Raw genomic sequence first — 15,513 nt, forward strand, 5'->3', positions numbered from 1 at the left:
TTCTCTCTTTCTCTCACCCATTCGCACTCCCACACACCTGCACTCATGAAAGCAGAGCGCGCGCGGAGGAGGCACGAGTATAAAACGTAATTCTCCCTCTCGCCGTGCGCCATCTCTCTGGCTGCCACGGCTGTGACTGTCCCCTTACCCCCTTACTCCGCTCTCCCTTTCACACACATTCTCCTCCTCTCTCTTAAAATCCTGCTCTATTTCTTAACGTAACCCTTCTTGTTTTATTTTTTCTCTTTAAAAATCTTTAGCCTAGAGATTTAAAATTTTTAAGAGCTAAAGTTCTCCGGAAAATTTTCCGTGAAATTTGGAAAAAAACAAATTAGTGGGCTTTGTTAAGAACTTGGATACTATTATATGCACCAGCTCTGGTGCATCCAAGGACCGAAATATTATTTGCACCAGTTGGTGTAAATAAGACACCAAATGTTATATGCACCAGCTGGTGCGAATAGCCCATGAAAAGTTATACGCACCAGCAGCTGGTGCGGATTAAAAGCCAAAACTTATATGCACCAGAACATCAAATTTTGGCCAAGTTGCTTCCCTATCGGTTAGATATGGAACATAGTGAAAAATTGGAATGCCGACGAGCTGGCCACATTGTGGACATGATTAGGTATCGCTCCGGACAAACTGTCTACAATGTGGTCATTAATTGTTCAATGTTCAACGAATTTTAGAAAATCAATGTTAAGCCAATTTTTGGAAATAAAGAAATTGTGGTCTAGAATGCTATTCAAGAATTTACAGTCATTCGAGGCCAAACCTGCAAAGGCTCCTTCACCGCTAAACAAGGGCATAACTAAAATATAGTCCAAAAAGCTCAAAAACTATGCAGATTTCCGGTCTTGCAGACAGACCCAGGGCTAGCTAGGGCAAAAAAAAAACCGTCTCGAATGCCCACCATGTGGTCAGGCCGGCGAGGGGGAACGGCGGTCCATGACCACAATGTGGGCAGGCCGGAAGGAGGGACGGCGGTGTTCATGAACGGCCGTTTCCCCTCGCCGGCCTGACCACATCGACGACATTCGAGACGCTTGTTTTCGCCCTAGGCAGCTCTGGGTCTGTCTGCAAGCCCGGAAATCTGCAGAGTTTTTGAGATTTTGGACCACAATTTCAATTATGCCATTGCTTCTTGAGGGGTAAAGGCCTTTGCAGGTTTGGCCTGGAATTACTGGAGATCCTTGAAGGTGTGTTCTATCGAATGGCACTGGAACCAGCATTCTAGGACAATTCCTTGATTTTCTAAAATTCGTTGAACATTGAACAATTAATGACCACATTGTAGACAGTTTGTCCGGAGCGATACCTAATCATGTCCACAATGTGGCCAGCTCGTCGGCATTCCAATTTTTCACTATGTTCCATATCTAACCGATAGGGAAGCAACTTGGCCAAAATTTGATGTTCTGGTGCATATAAGTTTTGGCTTTTAATCCGCACCAGCTGCTGGTGCGTATAACTTTTCATGGGCTATTCGCACCAGCTGGTGCATATAACATTTGGTGTCTTATTTACACCAACTGGTGCAAATAATATTTCGGTCCTTGGATGCACCAGAGCTGGTGCATATAATAGTATCCTAAGAACTTTCGTTATTTTCTGTGTTTTTTTTTTTGCGCATCTTTCCTAGGTTTAATTCCGGCCTTCAAATCTCTAAAAAATCTTTTATTGTTTTCTAATGCGTATTAATTTCATTATTGCTCAAAGAGAGAGGAGACTGCATACAGCAGTGGGGCTTTCTAAGTCTTTTCTGTATGAAGTCTTAAAATATAAGACCATCTCAATGACAATTTCTCTCTGACCCTCCACATTCACTCTCCCCCTACGCCACCGTGCGCAGTGTAGCTTAACAGCGGCAGCAAAAGTGCCATGTCGCTAATGTCACTATAACCCCGGCGTAATAACTCTTCTGATTGATCGTCGCTCCCTTTGCCCCCTCCTTCCTCCCTCCTCCCCCCGCTCCATCCCTCTCCCTCCCCTCTGCTCCCGGTGCAGATGGTCTGTCCGCCCCTGGAGCCAGATGCGTGACAGATGAATTAAACATGGCCTGTCGCCAGTGGTGATGCCCCCGGCCGGGCTGCGGCTGCTGCGGCTGCGGCGCAGCTGGCAAGGGCGAGCGAGAACAGAGGGACGCACAGGGCGGGGAGGGGAAAGGGAAAATGGGAGGGGGGGGGGCAGTTCGTTTTCGCATTCTGGACTGTTGGTACGCGCCGCTCACTTCCGCGCCCAGTTTGTTTTCTCCTCATCCCCTCTGCTGCTCCCCCACTTCGCCGCACACTCTCTCACATCTCGTTTGCTCCCCCGATTGCCCGCCGTGCCCAGACTGCCCTCCGCCCCAGACCGACCAGCAGCAGACAGGCGGGCCGGGCAGACAGACGTACGAGGCGGGAATGCCGCGCCCTGCTGCTGCTGAAGGAAATTGTCTCTCCTTCCCTGCCATTGGCCGCGGCGAGTGCGACAGGCGACAGGCGACCGCAGGAAGCTCTCCAAGTACCGATCTTCTTGTGGCGTAACGTTTGTGGCTGGGTGTCACGCGGTGCGGGAAGTCCGCTGCAAGTCTAGAGGAGTGTCGCTGCCTGTGCGCGCTCGTAATCGTACGTCGTGTTCTTTTCCCCGAGTCTTTTCTTTTGAAAGTGTGGCTTTATTGAGGCCTTCGGTTGTCGATGTCACTATTCGTACCCCCACTCCCCCCACCCCCCCTCCTCCCTCCCTCATCCTTTCCCAAGCCACATGATCACTCCGTTACCCCCCTCTCCTCAACGGGCCAAATGATGATGGATGCCTTGGAGATGGCGCGTAAAAGGGGTGTCAGCAACGGGTGTCAAAAGGAGGGCGCCTCAAGGGTGCCGAAGGGTGCGAAAGAGTGCCAAACACCCTGGAATGGGGTGGGAAGGAAGAGATGGAAGGCACATGCGAAAATTCGGTTTCAACATTATATTTCTCTACGGTTCTCGCGGACACCACACACTGCCACACACTCACACAGTCTCTTTCTCTGTCTCTGTCTCTCTATTTCTCTCTCCCGCCCGCTAGCGCGCCCGTTTGTCTCCATTGGCTTCTCCGCTGTTGGGGCAGAAACACGCATTCCGGCTTTCTACATCCCCGCGCGGCTCAAAAGTGGCTGGCGCTGTATGATGTATGACTGCGCCACGCCACAACACACCGCGCTCCGCATCAGATTCCCGTCTCTTTTCTTCTTTCTCCCCCCTCCCCCCTCCCGCCGCCAGCGTTAAATTACACATCGCGCGTCGCGACCCGTCAGTGCACTGCGCTCGCGCCTAAATCATTCAGATCCGTCCACTGTTTTCGCTGTTTTTCTCTCTTTATTTTCTTCTTCGCTTCACCGCATTCCTCCACTTCGCCCGTTTCTTGACAATTTCGCACAGCTCCCCGCGCTGAGGTGTCTGCTCCCACTGGAATTCTTTAGTTATATTTGGTCTTTGCCATCACGATAATGGATCTCGGAATTGAACCAAATTTGCTGTTTTCAGTACCAAAATAATTGAAAAGGGTATATCACACAAAAATAAGGAACGTGTTATCGTATCAACAATTGAATAAGCCAGGCTTCGTACACGCGATAATGAAGTTACAGTTGATTTTAAAGAATAAATAAAATCGTCACACTGAGGGCTGTTGAACAAATATGCAATTAGAATATTTTTAACTTGGTTTTTTAAAACTGTATCACACCGCCGTATGCCTTGTTTTTTGTTGGTTGGTAGGCTTGAATAATGACGATAACTGGGTCATTGCGAGTGACGCTTACAATCTGCGTGGAAAACGCGAAAAAATATATTATTTCAAATGAGACCTGTCAGACCATTTTTTTTCTCGCGTAATGCGCGTGGGGACTGTCTGCTTTTATGAAGGAAAAAGACGAAGACGGACAGATACAAACAAGGGAGACAGAACCAAGCGAGGAGAAAAGAGAAAGACGGGGAAAGAAGGCGGGTGGAAGGGGTGGATGGGTGGCCCGGAGTGTGAAAGTACGGCTGAATGATGAGAGAACAGCACGAGATGTCGACTGAGTGCGATAATCTCTCGCCGCCCAGATCCGCTCCCCGCCCCCTCGTCCCCCCTTTCCTGCCCCCGGGCTCTTTGGTATTCAAGCCCAAAATGTTTTTTATCACTTTTGAATGCTAGCGGGGCGCCGGGCGCGTTGTAGCGGTATAGGCTGCGCTGGAGGGCGGGGCCGCCGGGTGGTGTAGGCCAAAAGGAGGCAATGCCTTAGAATGTACAGGAGCCGCCTCTTAAGGACGGTGCCGTCTTATTCGCCTTTCAGGATATGTTTTACTTTTCAAGCCGGAATGAAGGGGAAAGGAACTTTGCCACCGCGCCGCGGACTTTTTTCCGGCTTTTATGAGTGGTATAGTATTTTATTTTTATTTTGCTCCTGCTTGACACATTTTTTTTTTGCGTGGGTTCGTTCGTTTTGTCGGCTCCTCTTATCTGTTAGTGCCCCAACACGCTGGCAAGCGCCAACGCACACACACACGCACGCGCATTGCGCCCCGGGCTCGGCTTGCCGTGTCGCAGTGAGGCACACAGTTTCGGCCTCTGGAACAATCCAGGCTACAGGAAGTGTGCCTTCCTGCGCGCGCGAATTTCACAAAGGAAAAACGAAACGATGTGTACGACCAAAAAAAAAGAAGGGCGGGGGCGGTAGGGGGAGTTGTGAAAAAGGAAAGGGACTCGGCGACTTCCACCACCGCATCGCCCGGGGCCGCGGCGTCGGCAGGGACGCTCTCATCTCTCTCTCTCTCTCTCTCTCTCTCTCTCTCTCTCTCTCTCTCTCTCTCTCTCGGGCTGTGTAGGATCGACGCCTGCCCTGCAGGGCGTGGCGCGGCGGAGTGGGCCGATAGGCGGTGTGCGTGCCGATATGGGGCACAGGTATCTATGGCCTGCAGCCACGGGCCGGCCGGCTTTAGGGTGAGAGGGAATGTTTCTTCGATCTACCCGTCCCTCTCGCTCGCTCGCGCTGCTTGCGCTGTCCTTCTTTCTTGCTCCCGCTCTCTCGCGCGTGTCTGGTGGATTTGCAGCCCTCGGCGCGGTATCCTCTGCGGCTGTTTCGGCTCAGTCAGGGTTAAGCGAAAGTGAGGCGGGCTGTAGGGCGCTCAGCGAGGCGGGGCGCCGTGTCGGGCGGACTGGAGGAGGGGCTGGGGCTGGACGTCTCTGGAACTGATAGGTCTGGAACGGGCGCTGGCGGCCTGCAGATGAGGCTGGCGCTAATAATGTGGAGCTGGTGCCAGAGGTTTGGAGGTGGTGCCGGCGCTGATAGTTCTTGAGCAGGCGCTGGAGGTCATAAGCTCGCGCTGGAGGTCTGGAGCAGGCGCTGGAGATCTGGACCAGGTTCTGGAGGTCTCGAGCAAGCGCTGGAGGTCTGGGGCATGCGCTGGAGGTCTGGAGCATGCGCTGGAGGTCTGGAGCAGGCGCTGGAGGTCAGGAGCTCGCGCTGGAGGTCTGAGCGGGCGCTGGAGGTCCTGGAGCCAAGCTCTGGAACTCTGTCAGGAGCCCCGCGCACGCCGAGGCGCACGCCCCCCGCCGAGGGCCATGCATCACGCGCACGGGGTGAGGGGGGTGAAGCCGATGTGGCAAACAGAACACAGCACTTTGCAAACTCCGGCCATTTAGCCCGGCCCCGCCAGGGAGGCCGCGCGCCACGCCTGAGCCCGCCCGGCTCGCCACCGAACAGGGGCGATACCGCGACGGTTAACTGCCGAGTTCATTAACGCCCTACGGCCCGGGGCCCCGGACACACACCGCGCTTACACCGCCCTACGCCGCCCCGGCACGGGGGCTGCTGCCTCCACGCACTACGCCCCGCACACTACACCCCGTACACTACACCCTACGCCCCACGCCCCACGCCCGAGGGGTGGAATACTCCCCTGCTAGGTGTACACGTACACCCCTAATTCTACCCAATTCAAAGTAATTCAAACCAATTCAATTTAATTCAACACAATTCAGAAATAATTCTCAATCAATTCAGTCCAATTCAAGTCAATTGACGCCAATTCAGTAAAACAAAATAAAATTCATTTAACCAATTCAGAGAATTGCAACCAATTCAGTCAAATGCAAGCCAACTCAAATTCAATTCATTAAATTTGTACACCCAATTCAGGAGTTATCTACCCCTTGCCTCCGCCTCACACTCTACGTCCTCACGCCCTTATTCGCCTAACGCCCCACGCCCTGCGGCACTAGGCCGGGCACACTCCGCGCTACACCTCGAGCAGTGCTTCTGCCTCGCACGCTCCACGCCCTACTACACCTCCCCGCTCTGCTTCCTGCAGTGCTGCCTCCTCGCCTGTCGGTTTTGCGATCGCCACAGCCAACGGACGTGCCGAGCTGACAGGCGCCGGGGCCGACCCTCCTCGGGCTCCGCCGCCAGGCCGGCTGTGATGACCGGAAACCATTCCCTTCTTTGCTGCCGCCCGGCTCTGGCCCGCCCACCGGAGGAGGGATCGCTCCGAACTGTCATGTTGCGATATCGCCCGGCCCGGGCCGGAGCCCCACGGGAGGGGCCCCTGGGGGCCGCTCGGGTGCTGTGCCCCGCTCCCCCCGCAATCGATTTGAATATCGAGCGGGCAAAGTCGGCCATACAGTTTGGCGCGGCGGGGTCCAGACGCGCGCGCGGCCCGCCGGGACGGGTCGACAAGATTGTGTCCACGTCCGGGGACCATGGCCCTCCAGTGCCGTGCGGGTAGGGGAGACCCGGAGGCTCGCCGAGAGGCAGCCCCGAGTGGATGACCTAGGTCAAGGTTACCAGGAGGGGAAACCCCCTGGCCATCGTTGTTTTGCCTGCCCAGCCCTTTTCTCCCCCGTCCCCTCTCGCTTTTCTTCTTCATGAGATGCCCCCCTTTCTCTCCCCCCCCCCCTCTCCTACCTCTTGTCCGCTCCTCCTCAGTCTTTTCAAAGAGGTCCTCTTCCATATATCCCCCTCGCCCTTTCATGCTTCTATAGGCTCCTGTTTTCACGTTCAGTATTTTTTTTCCCTGGCCCTCACGGTCGGATGGAGGATACGCAAAGAAACACATCATCCGTAACACGCGTGGACGTCGTATCGTGTGCGACCTCCGCAGGGTAAAAAGGGGCGGGGGCTGTGCGCTGTGCGTCGCTGCGTTAGTAATAATGCAGGTTACCTATCATGGCAGGAGGGGGGGGTGTCACGAGAATTTGGGGTTCGGGCCGTGTTCTTGACTTCGTGGAGGGTAGAGAGAGAAGGCAGCAGTGTTCGGCAATTTCCGGCGCGGCGGTTTGGGTGGGGCGGGGCCGGGGAGGGCTTCGACCCGCAAGCCGGGCCGCGCCGGGCCTCGCCGGGCCGGGGGTCGCGGGGACGAGGCCGCCGGGCGAGAGGATCCTTGGCCTTGGCCGCGACCTCGCGGCCGCCGAATTTCTCATACCGTTGAGGAGGGTCGGGGAGAGAATGGCGGCGTGCTTGAACGAGTTGTCGACAAAGAAACATTATTGAGAGAGAGAGGGAAAGTGGGAAGGGGCAATAGGACGGAGGGTGGAGGGTCACTCGGCCGTGCTGCGCTGATGGGGGTGCGAGGCAGAACAAGCCACAAGGCACCGCAAGGACGGCTATGGCGGGGAGGGAGAGTGTGTTAAGGGAGAGTGTCGCTCTCCCACTCTCTCTCTCTCTCTCTCTCTCTCTCTCTCTCTCTCACACACACACACACACACACACACACACACACACACACACACACACACCACTGCAGCTTTATACGAGCGGTGAACGAGGTTGGGCGCCCATGGCCCAGGCGGCGCAGCAGGGTGCCGACCGACGCCTTAAATTAGAGGCCGGCCCAGGGCGGCCCGTGACGTGGCCGTGGCCCTGAGGGAGAGAGCAGCCTCGCCTCGGACTCGCGAACAGCCATGAACGCCGCCATGCCAAAGGGAGAGGGGAACGAGGAGGGAAAAGACCCCCCCCCTCCCTTCTCACGACGCCCTACCTCTCCCCCCGCATGGGAGCATCGCCCGCCCCGTCGTCCGCGTGCCGAGCTGAAGCCAGAGCAGCGGCGCAGAGCGGCAGAGGCTCGCAGTCCAAAGCAACAGCATTATCCTCGCGGACTATACTACTGGCCGGGGCGACTGGCCGAGGCTACTGGCCGAGGCCCGGGCTCGTAAACACGGACGAAATAAGTTTATGGTGATGAGGGAATCGTATAGGAGCTGTGCGGCTGGTGCCGTGCCACGAGAACGCAACGCGTTTGCGCGCGGCTCGTGGGTCCCGCCGGTCCCGTCCGACTGTCTGTCTGTCTGTCTGTCTGTCTGACTGTCTGTTTCTGCCTCGCACGCGCCTGTAATTTCAGCACCTGACTGAATAACCCACCGCCTGCCCATGATTACTCCTCGCTGTCATCTCGACTTCCTCAATGAGCGGCGCGCCTACAAAGCTCTTTCACAAAATAAAAAGAAAGCCCCCCAACACAGCAAATCAATGATGGCGTTCGCTGGATTAAAAGAAGAGAAAAAAAAATTGAATTGAATGAGCGCGGAAGGTGGCGCGTTTTCTGTTCCTCCCATTAGAAAGCATTAGGGGCTCTCCGTTAGCTGGGGGTGGTAGGGAGGTTGTGTTTGAAGCAGAGTATAGGGGGACGTCGCGCGTTGTCCGACATGATTCTGGGAGCCCGTGTAAACAGCTCGGGGAATGCTGGCGACGTTGCTTCCGGCGCCCTCTCCTCTTACTGAGAAGTGTGTACTTAAGACACACGAGTATATTCTTGGGTCTCGAGCATCATACCTTCGCCTCTCTTCTCGGACCGCATAGGGGTTATCCGACACAAACCCGCCTCTCGCCTCTCGCTGAGCAGATAAGCGGGTTGGCGTACTCCCCTCGCCAGTAAGGCGCCATGGCCCTTGCAATTCTACACGGAAAAAGCAAGATCTCACTTAATTAGGAAAGGTGGGAAACTTCAATTACTGTAAAACAATATGTTTGTACATGTACGATATATTTTGTAATTTGCCATGTACAAAGCGAGTGGTTCATGTACAACAACTCCCACTCTTGCTCGTATTCGCTTCCGAGTCAATACGCAAGGCTTGTAAATTTTATTATTTTAAAATAATTGTACACTTTTTATGTAAAATTTTCCTGTCCCGGGCATGACAATTTTTCTCAATGTACAGTTGGGACGAGTTGGGATATTTTTTTTCACTCTGAAGAAACTTTTCTCATAATCTGGGGAGATTTTTCCAAATTGTGGGTGCTCCCAAAGCTCCACTGTAAAACGTAGAGCGACCTTTCTTTCCCGAATAGAGAGCGATTTTTGCGAAATGACTCGACACGAGTCTTCTTCGTAACATAAAACGTCGCAGAAACGACTCCAAATGAGCGACGTTTGCGAAAATGACTCAAAATGAGTCTTATTCGTAACCAACAAAAATGTCGCGAAAGTTACTCCATACGAGCGATGTAATTATCGCTCCCCAAGAGTCATCAAATTGGATTCACAATATCGCTCTATTTGGATCGTATTTGGTCACTCCTTTACTTGTAGTGTCCTAAAAGTCTCCCCTTTTCCTAAAAAATCAGACACACTGTAAACTGGTTGGCGTCTATTAACGCCAAAATATTGGCGTCTTCTGACGAACGCCAAATATTGGCGTTCAAAAGCGCCAAATGCCCAAAGAATGCCAAATTTTGGCGTTCAAAGACGCCAATAGTTGGCGTTCTCAGAAGAAGAACGCCAATATTTGGCGTTCTCTGGAGGACGCCAATATTTTGGCGTTAAAAGACGCCAATCAGTTTACAGTGCATTGCTTTTTTTAAATGATCAAGCGCATTCGAGGTACTGGTACAAAAACAAGCCAAAGAATGGGGCCTAGGGCTTATGCGTGTGAATTTGGTTTCTGTTTGCTGGGTATGAGGGGGCAGGGCGCGGCGGTGGGGCGCAGCTGGGACGTGTTACGCAAGCGACTGGATTTGCCATCGCGCTTTGTGCGGGGTCCCCCTACATCCAGTGCCCTCCGCACCCCAACCCGACCATCCCCCCGCAACTGGACCCTAATCTGGACCCCAGACCCGTCGGGGCTTTTTTTTTCTTTCTATTTTTTTTTTCGCCTGCCACGTACTCTGCAGCCGTTGGTTTGTGGGTACGGGAGGGGTTGGTACCCGCCTTGGTCTCAGCTAGTACCCGCTCGTACCCCGTAACGGAGCGCACCTTCTTCTAGACCGGCCTTCGAACTCCCGCGCCCTCCGATTCCGCGACCTCCTTAAGCCCCCCTTCCCCTCTTCCAGAATGGAGGCCCCTCCCTCGCAGACCCCTCCCCTCTTTCCCTCTTGCTCTTCGCGTAGCAGGACGCCCCGACACGCCCTGCCACGCCCCGCCGCGCCACTAATGGTGATGACTGGTTTCCAATGTGGTGAAAAGGGCCTCGTGACGTCACACCAAACTTTCCTGCCACCCCGACATTGATTCGCCATTACTTTTTGTCCCCCCCTTCCCCCATCCCCCTCCTAAGCTCCCCACCCGCAATGTTTTGCGGTAGAGTGTGGCCGAGCCTAGTTTGAGAATAAATTAAACTCCATCCCCCCCAAAGCTGTCGTGCGGACCGCACACCAGTCATGCGACTTTAAAATCCCATACCCGCGCGCCTCCCTGCTCCAACGGAATATTATGCGAATCAAAACGTGCCCTCTCGTCCCCACTTCACTCCCCCTCGTTCTCTCCCCTCTCCACCCCTTTAATCGCCCCCGCCCTCCCGCAGCGCCGCGCCCGGCCGCGCCGCACTCCACCCCCTCTTACAAAGGAAGAGCGATGTCGCTAAACACGCTGCGGTCACGTCAAGGAAATGATGGGTCCTAAAAGAGGCGTTGTTTGGCTTGTTATCGCCGTTATCAAGGCGCCGTTGCCGCTACGCGCCGCCACTGAGAATGCATTGTTTTGCTGTTGACATATCTTTTATACGACGAAGCAGCCCCGGCCCGAAGAGCGCGGAGGGGGAGGGCGGAGGGGAGGACCGGGAGGGCCTCCATCGCACACCCCGCCTGGGATGGGAACACGCGAAAAAAAAAGAGGGCAGTAACAAACAGCATTAACAACAGCGAGCGAGTTGCTCTCGAACCGCAAACTCAACTCCGACGCTGCTGCCTCTTGCACTAACTCCCAGGCGCTCTTATTGTTGCAGGTCGGAGCTTCGGTCGAGGATGCGGGCGGCATGAGGCGTTCGCCCCCGCAGCCTCGCCAGCAACAGCAGCCCACCCATGCTACTTCCTCTTCGACATGCCGACCCCCCTCTCTCCCCCCTCGGCCCGCCCCTGTCCCCCCTCCCCCTCCGCCGCCCAAGGAGGTGCGGTACCCCTTCGGCGTTCAAAACGACCTTGGACAGGTCATCCTCCATGGCGGGACCACGACGCCGAGCTCGACAAGGGTGAGTAACGTGTGTTTGTCTGCACGGAACGGGAAAAAGAGAAAAATGGTTGTGTCCACAACCCGCACAGTATAACCAATGTCTGATTATTATTATTTTTTTTATTTTTTTTTGAGATAAAAGAGGAGCAACTTTGAGGAATTCTAATAATTTGAGGAAACCCCCAGAGACGAGTAAGAAATCACTCGGGTTCGTAGCGTACGGGTGTTTCTCTTGCCATTTTGGTTATTTCTCCTGGCATTTCAGTTATTTCTCATCTATTTCGTATATTTTAGGGTATTTCGGGGGTATTTCGCGACTATTTCACGGACTATTTCGCGGACTATTTCGCTCTATTTCGCCTTTATTTCGGACTATTTCGGGGGAAGGTGTACGAACTATTTCGCAAGTGATTTCCCCCTCGCCCCGAGATTCTGAGGAAGTCTCCTCGAAAAAGAAAATAGGAAAATCCCTCAGGTTTAGGACATTTCTTCAAACGTCTAAGTAGGACTTAAAGTATATACGTTCCTCAGATTTTTTCCCTTTTTTTAAAAATTCAGACCTTATTTTTACCATTAAAGAGTGCGCCACGAACACGCACAGCGTGCCAGGTGGCACGGTAAAAACAGCTCCTTGAAATCCAAGGACCAAGACACCGGATTCAAGGACGTGCGTAGGGAAAAACACATGAAGCGTTTTTGAATCGGTGTCTTGGTCCTTGAACATCAAGGGCAGGTTGCTTACTCTCGGGTCGTAGGGCGCGTCGCCATGGTTGTTGATTGTTCGAGGAGAATGTCAAACGAATAAACGTAAAATCGACCAAACCTCGGTCCAAACAATTTGTAAGGCCTCCTCGTACAAGAAACTACCCGAGCTAGTCAGAACAAAGCAGAAGGGCAGGCTAAAAAGAGGGGGATAGGTGACGAGGTACGTTCTAAAATATCAAGTGGTGTCGTGCACTTTGGAACGCGCGGAGTTAGATAAGCAAACTGGAGTTCTCGCGTCGCTCTTGAATATCGGTTTCAGTTTCAATAGGGTTTGAGGGGGGCGACGCGCGCGGCTTTGTGGAATTGAGTAGGAGCGACCAATTACGGAGGAGTGACGCCGGTGGGGCGCCGTGCCGCCAGGTCACAGGTCGGTCGGGGGACGCGGGGCTTCACGGGGAAGCAAAGCGACTTCTGTAATGCCTGTCGGAAGTAATGGCTGCACCGTAAAAAGACCACAAAGTATTGCTTTGCATTACGCGGGATTGTTTTGTAAGCTATACGAAGAAAACGGAAGCACTGTCCCGTGACAGGTCTACGGGCTACGACACAACAGTGTTGGAGGTTTGTACATACCTAGGCATATACCCTAGGGGCCATGACGCCTTACGGGTAGAGCGAGTAAGCAAACCCAGCATACTGTTTTTCCCGTAGCGCTGACACACGGTATCACCAAGAACCGGCTTCGTAGCTAACTAAGCTAAGCATTGCTTTGTCATACAAAACGTATTTATTTGTAGGACAAAGACTGGTGCTAACTGTGTAATTCAAGGAATGCCTGTAATGCAAAGAAATAAGATTTTTTGTTAGATCACAAAGAAAGCTTTGTAAGATTTTAACAGTAGCCCATTTCCTCCTCTGTCGTCTTTGGTCTCTCTCTCTCTCTCTCTCTCTCTCTCTCTCTCTCTCTCTCTCTCTCTTCCTTCCCCTCTCTATTATCTTTGTACACCAAGCAAGCATAAACGCAGCTCTATTCTCCGTTTCGCTCTCTCACCCTCCTCGCGCCTTTCCTTTTCGTAAACAACAACTTAAATCATGAAAAATTAGCAGCTCATTTTGCAGGCTCTAGCCCTCGCTGTAATGAGGCTCCTCGAGGAATTCCTCCCATTTATTTTTCCCCGGCCTCTGTGTCCAGGCTATTGACTCGTAATTAGGCTCAGGCGCACGATCCATCCCCGTCTCTTCGCCTAAGCGATTTTAACAACGACATAGATCAGGGGAAATGAAATGTTGGTTTCGCAGTCAAGATTGCTTCGCTATAGGGCGAAGGGTGCTCAGTCTGTAAGGTTTTGCCTCATTCGTTTTTCCTTCCCATGCACATTTCTGAGAATTTCCCTGGTGATTACCTCCTTTCGCTTTTTTCTCACACGCCCCTTTTCTCACCCCTGCTTTTCCGTTACTTGCCCTCTTTACCCGGCCTCTCCCATCGCCCTCCCCCTCCCTTCTCTTCGCTCGCCGGTCCCCTTTCTCTCAGACGGCTCAAGTGCTTTCGGACTGTACTGGCTGCTCGGTCATCGCGTCTCATTGTTGATTCATGGCCCATGGCGCTGCTGGCCCGTTGCCTGTCCAGCCTCAGCAACAAGGATTTCTTCCGCCCCCCACCTCCCCCCTCCTCTTTCTCAGGAAAATAAACACAGTCACTGTGTATGGTACTGTAGAGCCCAGTTTCCCTTCTGAGCGCTAAAGTGCATCAGGTGGACGTCCATTGTCTTACCTACCACAGTTTTCCGTACCGATGCGCCTTATTGTTCTGTACTTGCTAAAAAAGGGTAAAACGTTATTAAGAATTATTTGTGAAAAGAGTTGCCAGAACTCTTTGTATTTTTGCTTGGTGTCACATCACTGGTACACTAAACCCTTATGCATTTTTGCTGTTCGTTAAACATGCTCAATTTGCCATAATTTTAATTCACAATTTCGTGAATAACTTTGTTCAGTTTTAGCATAGTTATGCACTATTTGTGCATAATTATGCATAAGAAGTGCACACTAAAAGCTTATGAACATTTTTGTTCATAGCTTGCTGAATTATGTGTACGTGCTCCGCTTACGCGTTTTTTAATCCGCCATAGTTTGTACAAATTAATTTGTTCATACCAGCGTATTAAAAACTGCGTAAGCGGAGCACGTATACAGAACTCAGTAAGCTATGAATGAAAATGTTCATAAGCTTTTAGTGTGCACACATGTGTGCATACTGCTGCGTAAAATTCTGCGTGTTTAATATGCACAACAAAATACACAAGTATTTGTGTTGAAGTTTTTCAAATTGAAGAGAGCAAACTGCTTGTTGTTGTTTTTTTACTACGAGGAAGTTGTGAGGTTTCACAGTTGCTTCGTACCGAGTAAGTGTTGGGAAATTACAAAAATATTTTTAGCAATGTGGTAACACCTTATTGGTACCTTATTGGTACAGGACTGTTGGCTGTGCTCTCCCCACCTTCTCCCCTGCACACACTTTCCACTCGTAAAACTTCATCATTTCCGTCCTTGAGTGTCTCCTTATTCGCACCTCGTCAGTTAACAGGCTTTCTAATTACCATTGCAAGCCAGCACGACCCATTTCTTTTCTTTCTGTTGATGTTTATTTTTTCTTTTTGTCGCCTACCAACCCCCGTCCCCCTTAACCCCGTCCCTTATACTGCTCTCTCATGGGCCTCGACCGTGTTTCGTCGGAAAATACTAAGCTTTTGCCTGCGCTTTACGGCTCTGGTGTTTTCATAGGTTGTTGACCTGGAGAGGACCTGCTGCACTCCGCACTAACAGCGCGGGGCGAGTCGCGGCGGGGCGTGGTGGGGCGGGGTGGGGTGGGGGCTGGGGTTAATTGCCGCGACGGGCGCACAGTCGATCTGCAGCGCAGGCCGGCCTGACCCCACCAAACAGCCGTTCGCCGGTTAATTAATTGCAAAATGATCATTTATTTAAATGGCTGGTCAATTTTTAAAGAAAATATTATCCCAATCGGCTTGCGGGGTGTATGTATGTACGTCATATGTTCGCTCATTCTGATGTACGTGTGGTCGAAGGGGGTGCTTTGACTCCCTTGACGGTGTTCTCGGCTGGGTGGGGCGGGGGTACACGGCTTTACCTGTGGGTGCGCCGCCTCGCAGAGATACTATCACGGCGGAGGGCCGGCCCCGCCCCGCCCCGCCCCGCCCTGTCCGGCCGAGCCGCTACGGCGGCCGTTTTTGTCCGCGGATCGGGGGGAGCGGGAACCGGCAGCCAGCGGCAGGGGACCTATGGGGGAAAGGGTGACGTGGCGTGCGGCGTACGTTTAGTTCTTGCTGTTAAGCTGTGTGTGTATGTGTGTGTGTGTGTGTGTGTGAGCGAGAGAGAGAACAGAGACAGCGACAGAGGGGGGGGG

The 15,513-nt window shown here is 52.8% G+C and overlaps 1 protein-coding gene across 1 annotated transcript in view; it reads left to right on the plus strand.

Annotated features, from left to right (window-relative positions):
• LOC113218297 (uncharacterized) overlaps positions 1-15,513 on the plus strand; it is a 75,391-nt gene that overhangs the window by 40,406 nt on the left and 19,472 nt on the right. Inside the window, exon 2 of the mRNA XM_052264042.1 lies at positions 11,164-11,406. Within this exon, the coding sequence (XP_052120002.1) occupies positions 11,194-11,406 (213 nt within the window). The 5' untranslated portion in view covers positions 11,164-11,193. The remainder of the gene's footprint in view (positions 1-11,163; positions 11,407-15,513) is intronic.

The sequence above is a fragment of the Frankliniella occidentalis genome, unplaced genomic scaffold (genome assembly GCF_000697945.3).
Source record: "Frankliniella occidentalis isolate FOCC.00 unplaced genomic scaffold, Focc_3.1 Scaffold2, whole genome shotgun sequence".
Lineage (NCBI taxonomy): Eukaryota > Metazoa > Arthropoda > Insecta > Thysanoptera > Thripidae > Frankliniella > Frankliniella occidentalis.